Source organism: Prionailurus viverrinus, chromosome A2 (genome assembly GCF_022837055.1).
Source record: "Prionailurus viverrinus isolate Anna chromosome A2, UM_Priviv_1.0, whole genome shotgun sequence".
Lineage (NCBI taxonomy): Eukaryota > Metazoa > Chordata > Mammalia > Carnivora > Felidae > Prionailurus > Prionailurus viverrinus.
The window spans coordinates 149,441,142-149,450,908 of NC_062562.1; the positions used below are offsets into that span (position 1 = coordinate 149,441,142).

General features: G+C 41.7%; 1 protein-coding gene across 4 annotated transcripts in view; it reads right to left on the reverse strand.

Moving 5' to 3' along the window:
• Positions 1-742, reverse strand: part of CHCHD3 (coiled-coil-helix-coiled-coil-helix domain containing 3) — a 288,748-nt gene extending 288,006 nt beyond the window's left edge. For all 4 annotated transcript variants that reach the window (XM_047850123.1, XM_047850122.1, XM_047850120.1 and 1 more), the window contains exon 1: positions 505-742. In XM_047850123.1, the coding sequence (XP_047706079.1) occupies positions 505-585 (81 nt within the window). In that variant the 5' untranslated portion in view covers positions 586-742. The remainder of the gene's footprint in view (positions 1-504) is intronic.
• Positions 743-9,767: the final 9,025 nt, after the last annotated feature.

The window sequence follows — 9,767 nt, forward strand, 5'->3', positions numbered from 1 at the left end:
TGCGAGCGTGCGGCAACGGGTGGTATCACAGGGAGGGCACCAAACGACCGAGAGCAGGTAAAGGTCTCCTCAAAGCCAATTCAGCTTGAGAAAGGTAACGGGGGCAGTGCAAAACGAGAGTTGGGGTCCTGAACCCAGGGGGTGTAAGACAAGCCCCATTTCACAGAAGGGAAGACAGGGGTTTCAAATAAAGTCCCACTACTCGTGAGCAAGAGTCAAGTCTAGCCTGTGAGCCCCTGGACGGTTTAATTCAACGTGGCATTCCCCCCCACCCCCGCAACCCCCTCCAGCACAGTGCTCAGCACTTAGCACACAACCAGGAAATATCTCTGAATGAATGTCCCAAGTCTTGAAACTTCAAGCTTCTTTGCAGAGAACTCGGCTTCGGGCCGGACAACACTGGGGGCCGGGACGGGGGAAACCAGGCTGAGCGAGTCCCGGGAAGATCGGAGGTTTGGGGTCCGAGTCCGGGTGCTGGCCCTCTGCCCGCCCACTGTCACTCACCCGGATGCCCTTCACCACGGTGATGTTCTCATTCTCGTCCGCCTCGAAGGTGACCCGGCGGGTGCTGGAGGTCCCGCCCATGGCTCCTGCTTCTGCCCCCACAGAGACCTAGCTGGACGCACGAGCACTTCAGGCCCCACGCGCACACACGCGCGTGGACACGCCCGAACTCTTCCCTTGCACGGCGGGAGCAAGGCCACGACCCCGAGAAGCAAGGAGAAGGCGCCGGTCCCGAACTCCCGCCTCCTCCGGTCACGCTCCACAACAAAAAGGCCTCCGGTTGGTCGGAGATACGAATGGCCCGCCTCTACTCGGTAGGGGCGCCTTGATTAGTTGGTCCAGACCCGGATGCTATGGCAACAGGTTCTGTTTGACAAGGTTTCCGGAGCCCCTGGGTGGCACTGGGAATTGTAGTCTCCATCAGGCGCGATGGTCGCTGGGACGTTCCCGCCTCAGACCTGGGGCGCAAGGGGAGCATGGCATTCTGGGAGATGTGGTCCTGACTGCCCGAAAGGCTTCTAGCCTGACAACTTTCAAGGAAGTTCGTTTATCTAACAAAGCGTACTTTGAAAATATTCTAGAAACTTAGGTAGGTGCGTTAAAAGATACAATGTCTCTCCTAAAGGAACTCACAGTTTAATTACGGAGATGCACTCGGCAAATGAAGCCATTCCTAGATTCCTAACTATAAAATCTGAGGCAAAATTTAACATTTAGTTTAGTCTTAACCATAAAAAAGTAAAAATAAAAATTAAAAACTTGGCCAATGGCCTTACCTCATGAGGACTATATACTATGTACTGTTTTGTTTATTTTTGTAAAGTAAAACTTTAAATATAATGGTTTTCAAATCTGCATATGTGAAAACAAAGACCATAAATTATTTGCACCAAACATGCAGATCATTCACTTTCTTGTGTCTCCTTCAACTTCAGTCATATAAGCTAGTTAGGCCATAATGCAATGAGGCAAAGAAAAAGTTAAGTGATTTCTAAAAGTGGCATGAATTAGTGGAAGAATTGAAACTACTTCAGACAAAGTTGAGATAATCTATTTTGGAAAGTTTCTAGTTCAGACTTTCACCTCTACAAGACAAGTAAATAATTTTTAAGTAATGTACACACACATTTAAAAGTATTATTTTTGTGGTGCCTACGTGGCTCAGTCGGCTGAGGGTGGGACTCTTGATTTTGGCTCAGGTCACGATCTCATGGTTCATGGGATTGAGCTCGCGATGGGCTTGCACTGAGCATGGAACCTGCTTAAGATTCTCCCTCCCCTTCTCTCTCTGCCCCTCCCCCCTTAAAAATTATTATTTGCTACTCTGTGACATGTAAGTTTAGTCATATGACCTTAGTCTTACGGAGGTCGATTTGGAAATAAGGCTAATGACAGTACGATCCTGGGATCCCTCTCAACATTACAACCAACCACAACACAGCATCCTCTTATTACATAGGCCTTCACAAAATTTCAGTAACACTTTCTTTTTAAGTTTTTCTCATCTCTACACCCAACATGGGGTTCAAATTCACAGCCCCAAAGTCAAGAGTTGCATGCTTCTCCTACTGAAACAGCCAGGCACCCCTTAAACTGCAATAACATTTTTGAGTTTCAATTATGTGCTGATTTATTACTGTAGGAATCTTTAGAACCAAGACTATGTCTTTTTCATCTCTGTCTCCCTGTAGCAGAGTAGTGAATTTATCCTATGTCATCATTTTTTTAAATTTTCACTATATATGTTTCCAAATTCTATTATGCAACTTTGCAGTTTTGAGACTACATGTTACTTTGTACTTTTCCCCAAATTGTATACTATGTTTAAACTTTGCTTTTTCAGGGAGCTAAAAATACCAGGGATTATGTCTTTCCTTTCATTGGCACCTTCCCTCCACATACACACTCTCCTCACTTATTACCCCAACATATACTACCTATTGGAAGTTCTACATAAAGCAGATGTTAAGTAAATTCTTATCAAAATAACTAATTACAGGAGTTTAAGGAAAGAGTAGAGATATGAAGGAATCACTAGTTACCTTGAATCTATGCCCTTAAGCTACTAAATGAGTTCTTTCAACAAAATAAAGATGAGGAGGCCGAAGTATGAGAGGTAATATATTGCCATAATATATATTTTATGATAGAGAAACATGTAACTGATCTTATTAGGCAATCTAAAAATACTTTGGAATTCATAATCCATTCCAACCAACATTACAAAGGAAAAAAAAAACCTTGTCTTGAAAAAAAATACATCTCATTCTTTAAAAATGCCTACTGTAACAACATTGGTCTATCTGTATCAATTTCAAGGCCAAGCCATGCCTACAGTCCCTTCTAAAGATAATTTCCTGAGCTACCCAGGACCTGTGATCTCCCTTTCTCTCTGGCCACAGCTTATTAGTGATCATCTAACCCAAAGGTGTCATTTAATTACCCAGACACCTATGAGCTAGAATGCAAAGCTTTATCCAAACAAAAATAACAGCTAACGCTTGAGCCACTCAGACTCTATATGTCTTTTTCCCTTTTCTCTATCTCTGTTTCTTTCTCAAATTTAAACTTGAAATTTCAGAGCATGCAAAAAGATAGCAAAGAGAAAAGCTCTAATTCTGAGGCAGAACTATGAGGCATCACAGTAAGCTAAAGATAGGGGAGCAGAAATTATAAGAACAATAAAAGGTACCCAGACTGGAAAAAAAGTGAAACCATCTCTATTCACAGATGACATGACATGATCTTATGAATACAAAACTTTTAAGAAATCCACTTAAAAAAAAAACTATTAGAAATAATTTTAAAAATTCAGCAAGTTTGCAGGATATAAGATCAACATACAAAAACCAATTGAATTTCTATACACTAGCAATTAACAAGCTGGGAATGAAACTAAGAAGACAATTTCATTTATAACAGCAGCAAAAAACAATTCACATGCTGTGAGCTAATGAATTGGTAAACAAAATGTAGCATTTCCAGAAAATGGAATATTATTCAGCAATAAAAAGCAATAAAGTGCTGACATCTGCAACAATGTGGATGGACCCCAAGAACATTATGCCAAGTGAAAGAATTCAGACATTAAATACCACTTCTTGTATGATCCATTTGAATATAATGTCCAAAATAGGCAAATTCATAGGGGGGAAAAAAAGTAGATTAGGCTTGCCAGGGGCTAGGAGGGGGTAAAATGGAGAGTGACTTCTAGTTGGAACAAAGTTTCTTTGGGGGGGGGGGGGAGGAGCAGTGATAAAAATGTCCTAAAATTAGATTATGGTGATGTTTGCAGAGCTCTTTGCGTATACTCTCATAGAATTGTATACCCCAAATGGGTGAACTATACAGTATGAAAGCTCCATACCAATATGACAAATTTATTTATCATTCACTAAAGTCTAAAATAGGATTTTTAAAGAAAAAAGGGAAAGAAAAAAAAGAAACTCTGAGAAGCTTCAAGGTACTGAAAAATAAGCCAATCAAAAGAGATACTAGAATAAATTGGACCTTTCAGAATTAGCTCAGTCCTACACATAGCATGGGGGTGTTGAGGGTGGAGACCCACAGCTCCAGAAGCTTCCGGAGTTCCCTAGGATTCATAAAGGCCTTCAAACTGCAGGTTTTTTTTTTACAAGGACTGGATCTTTGAAGGCTCCTACTCTTCCTAATGCCCAGCTGTTCCATGTTTCCTAGGCTCTGGGGTACACATGCCCTTACCAAAGAATCTTTGTAATCCTAGGAGGCCTACCTAAATATCTACAACAATAATAATACAACATAGCATTCTCTTCAGTCTTCACAAGGAGACCAGCACTCTAAGTAAAATCATTGGCTGTCAACAGTTTACATTGATGCCGAACAGAGAACTGGGCAGTACTTTGATTGTTCACAACGCTTAGCTTGGCCAGCAAGCAACATTACCTTCCAATTCCTTCATCCTGAGTGACTTCTTACTTTCCCGCCATCTCAAACCTTTAGAATTAATGCTCCAAATAAAGAAAACAAATAAATAAATGCTTTTGGTGTCAAAATTCCAATCATCCCTAATTCCCTCCATCCCCTGGAAAAATAAAAACACACCTAGACTTCCAAATCACTCACATAAAATTCCAGAAGTCTCACGTGAGGAAGGTTTGCACTACATACTCTTGATTTTTCAATTCCAACTTTAAACACAAAGTTGCAGAAGCAAAATCCTGGTGATCCCTCTTCTACCACCTTTCTTCACACATCACTTGACTGTCCCTGATATACTACTTGGGAATGTAGGAAGAAGTGTGTGAGAAGGAGAGGTAAAAAGAAAGAAAGAAGATGATCTGGCATGATGAGATATCAGGAAGGAGAGAGACCTGTTCCTGGTCCTGAACCAGAAACACTAATGAATGTGTTGTTCATCATAGCCTCTCCCCCTGCATTTCTGAGTAGCATTTCAGCTGCACAGGAGATCACGCAGATTCTATGACCTGTGCTGAAATAGAAGATAGATATAACGATCATGTTTTCTGAGCTAAAAATTGGAACACATGCTCTGACTATTATTTGTGTACTTATAGAGACAATTAAATCAGTCCTTGAAATCAGGATCATCCTAGAAAATCTAGGACATATAGTTGCCATAGTTATAGCAAACCAATTAAAATCACTGAAAAGGGCTTCTTATGTAGTGCAGACAATCAATATAAAAACATTCTGGAAATATAGACTGAGACTTATTCAACAAGCCAGAACAGGACAGCAGCCTTAAAGCTTTCCCCACCAATTACTGTATGTAGAATCATAAAAACAATGAAGTGTGTGTGTGTGTGTGTGTGTGTGTGTGCCTGCACAAGTGTGCTTATGTGATATATTTCAAATACAAGAATTTTGAGCAGCATACTTGAAGAGATTAGAAAGCCAAAATAGCATGAAACAAGTCAGCAATAATTACAACGTATTCATAAGTACAATAGGACAATATCTCTTTATGTCTTGGAAAATATCCACAGTAATGGCACAAATCACATGGTGTCCCTTTAGTATCTCATCACTGGTCAAGTAAAACAGACCCCTGCACTGCCCATGCATCTAGTAAAATCATGAGGCAGTGTTCTCCATGTTTCAAGGACCTCTCCATCTATCTTTGACTTTCACCTCATAGTAGCCTTTGCTACTGATTTCTTGTTCACAATAAATTGTATAAGCTGTGCTACATCGTCATCACAGTATGGGCTCTGGTGGCCATTCTGCTTAACAGACATCACTTAACACCACATAGCTAAAATAAATTTTACACATGGGTTATCACTTGGCAAAGCACCAAGAAGATTTCCTGGTACCTCTGGCATAAAGATTATCATAGAGTAAAGCTTCAACAAATTTATAGCCAGTTTCTAAAAGGCCATTCTCTGCCATTTCCTGGACATCCTTCTGATATATATATTTTTTCATTTTTATGTTTTTTCCTTGACATCTTATTTCTTTTCTCCTCATCCTACATTCATCAGAATACAGTAGCTGAAATACAGAGTGTTGGCATCAGGACATGGAAGGAAGGATGCCAGAGAGTAGGGGAAAGTCTGCCCAGAGAGTAAGAGGCCCACCCAGACCAGCTCCTGTCTCATCCACCCTCAAGCCCTGAAAAGGTCTCAGGGCCTTGGATTTCCTCTGTGTCTGATCTGGAGTGATCATCTCTGACAAACAGAGCCCAGGTCAGAAGAGGCTCATTTCTCCTCTCTGAACCTCAAACAGGCTCAAACATTCCATCTGTCATCTCTCCTGAATGGCTCCTCTGGCCTTGATGAATTTTCAAACCATTTTTATCTGAGAGCACAGGGACATTCTCCTCACCCTTTAACAATATCGACCTGTCATGGATCTTGAGAGATTTCTGAAATACAGGCTGTTAGCTTCTTTACTTCCAGATAACAAATGCTTGAAATGCATCAAGGTTATATGAGCACTTCTGCTTCAGTGTTGGACAGGCAGAGAAATGCCTGTTTATTGATGCTAATAGAGTAGAAATGTCCCTAAGTATACATTCCACACAACTGGTCCTCACCTAAGTGTGTTTCCCTGCTTGGTTCCACTTGTGCCCCAGCTTAGAGAAGCACCAAGGAGGGCACTGTATGAGAATCTGAACTCCACTGAGATTCTGTTCTACTCAGATGTTCCAAACCACAGTGAATCCCAACCCTCACCCTGCAACAAGAATCTGGACAATACAACTCTTTGATTAGTAATCACAAGAATTCCAAATGGAGGTGACCTTGACAACTATTGAATCTTCTCTTTATTTTGTAGATGAAGGAGCTGAAAACCAGAAAGGCTATGAGTTGCCCAAGACCACACAGTCTTACTTTATCAGAACCTGGGGAGATCCCGGATTTAGTCTAGGACTTTATCACCACCCCCATGCTGCTCTACCATGAGAAACTGCCCTCGTGAGCCCTATATGTCAGGGCTCTGAAGCCTGATCTGAGATACTGCAGTGGCTACTGGAACCATGATGAACAAGATTATCAAGCAGAGATGGGGAGGGACAGTGCACAGCTGTGAGGTGGCAACAGAAGCATCCAGCACAGAGGTGGCTCAGGTAGCAAGAATCAGTATGCCTTCCCCATAGGAATATAAGAGGCTTCATCAATTCATTTACTAACCATCCACTAGCTAATGACCCGGAAATTCCACGCCTGTGAATATATGCAACAGAAATGAAGGCTGGTGTCTACCAAAAGACACCTACAGGAATATTCACTGCAGCTTTATTCCCAAGAGCCCCAAATGTCCATCAACTTTAGAATGGACAAATAAATGGTGGTTTATTTACACAATGGAATGCTGTACTTCCATGAAAAAGAATAAACTATTGCTACATTCAACAACATGGCTGAATGTCATAGACATGAAATTGAGCAAAAGAAGCCTAATGTAGAAGAATATATACTGCATGATTTACATGGTGTTCAAGAACAGGCAAAACTAATGTATGGTGGTAGATATCAGAGTAGGTGTTACCTTTTTGAGTGTGGTTGACTGGGAGGGGGCATGATGGTGTCTTCTGGTAGGCTGGGAATGTTTTATGGTGTAGTTATTATATAGGTGTCTAGAAAATTCACTGAGGGGTGCCGGCATGGGTTAGTCGGTTAAGCATCCAACTCTCGGTTTGGGCTCAGGTCATGACCTCATGGTTGTGAGATGGAGACCTGACTCAGCTCCTCCATGCTGAGTGTGGAGCCTGCTTGGGATTTTCTTCCCCTCCTTTTCCCTCTGCACCTCCCCTGCTTGCACTCATGCTCTCTCTCTCTCACACACACACACACACTCTCTCTCTCTCTCACTCGCTCTCTCAAAAAGAAATAATAGTAATTAAAAATTAAAAAATAAAAATTCACAGAGATGGATGATTACAATTTTTGCACTCCACTCTGTGTAGGACATAAATAAACTTTAGAAAGTAAATTTAAAGAGAGAGATTTGTTTGATACAATATGTCTTATGGGATGAGTGAATCCTTTACAGGGAAGCTGGGATCCAGAATACTTCATAATTAACAAGAACATTCTGAATCTAGTATAGCCTTCATCAGTGAAATTGAGAAAATCGAAAGACAAAAAAAGAGGAAGCAGTGGAACCAATGTGTCCAAGGCAGTCCCAAATTGAGGAATTTAAAGCAGTGATGTGCTGAAGTAAACTTCCACTGACTCGTGAGAGCTGTGCCACATTAGGTGACATCCCAACTCTCTCTTCAGTAACATCACCTCCGTTGGCCTGCATTTGGCTGGGGTGGGAATAGTTTCCACCACAATGGAAGGCAAACACTACAAATCAGAGCTCTTTTATTTTTTTCTTCCAGCTGTTTGTTACGCATCAGGTTATTGAAATGGATTTAAGGTGCAATCCACATGGGATGGTGTACTGGCATCTACTGTTAGAACCAGATACCTGAGAGTAAGTATGTCTAAGTAAAATGTGTCTGTGCTCTGTTGGCTACTAATCAGGGAGGATCTGATCCCAGTTAATCTTTCTCACTATCTACCTGTGGTCACCATCTCACTAAACTTCCAAGTAGTCCAGTACATTTCATAACTCCAGACCATTCAGCAAGTTGTTACCTAAATCTAGAAACACTCTTCCTGTTCTTCAGATCGTGAATTTCCTGAAAACCCCAGTTCAAATGTCATCTTCACAGTCTAAAGTCTTCCCGAGATGCCTAAAATCAAAGAATTGCCAGGATGGACACTTGTTGGTTCTTCCCTGACACTTGCTTCTCTTCTCTCCTGCCATTTATATTGTTGTCTTCTATTCACAAACTCCCTCTTTGCCTTTCTCAGACATCAGTTTTGAATTACACTGTCCCCCATCCTCAGCTCCAGCAAGGGGTAGGAATGAGGTTCCTCAGTGGCTTAAGCCTATCAGCAGATCTGGTGATTCTAGGAGGGAAAAAAAATGTTCTTCTGAGGAAGCTTCTGGAATAGACTTCCACCATATGGGAAGGAGGCTAGAGCCTAGAGTGGGTCCTTTTTTTCACCCCGAGAGAAAGCTGCCTGAAAATGGAGCTAACCCAGAAAGAACAGAGCCAAGAACTGGAGAGAGAGAAAGTGAGCCCTGGTCACATCTCCTGGCTCTGAATCAAGCCTTACCTGAAGCCAGAGGTCTGCCTGGACTTTTAAGTTAAATGAGCAAACAAGTCTGAGTTTTGTTTTCTGTAAGTTGCCACAAAAAAACACACCAACTGACAAATTGCTTCATCCTCTGTATGTCACGTTACATTCATTCCACCAACTTTTAGGGTAGCACAGAGTGGTCACTGCACAAGTTCACGCAGTCCTTTTGTTCACTAGGGTAGAAGGTAGGGACTGGATCAGGAACTAGGGAGATCTCTTGGGGCCCTGACCAGGGGCAGAAACTACCTAGAGTAGGTCGGAGCCTGAGAAACAATTTGAACGTATTGTTTTTTGACACCTGCTGACTGGCAGAAAGGAAGAGTCATTTGCTCCCAAGACTAGGTTGTGAGGAAGGAGTTTCTCAAGGAGGAGTGGATGTCTCAGCTAGAGTCTGCTCTAAGGCCTGAAGCTGGCCCTTCCCAGATGTTTCTACCTTTTCCCTCTATTATCTATTGATTCGTTTAAATAAAGGAACTTTTTACCCTTTCTCCCCATTTTAGCTAATGTATTTAAACCACCTAGCACAAACAGCATCTGACATCCACTGAGAGCTCAATAAATGGTGATTTTATGTGCTGGTGGGGTTAATTTCATTCTGCCTGATTTAAAATTTCTTTT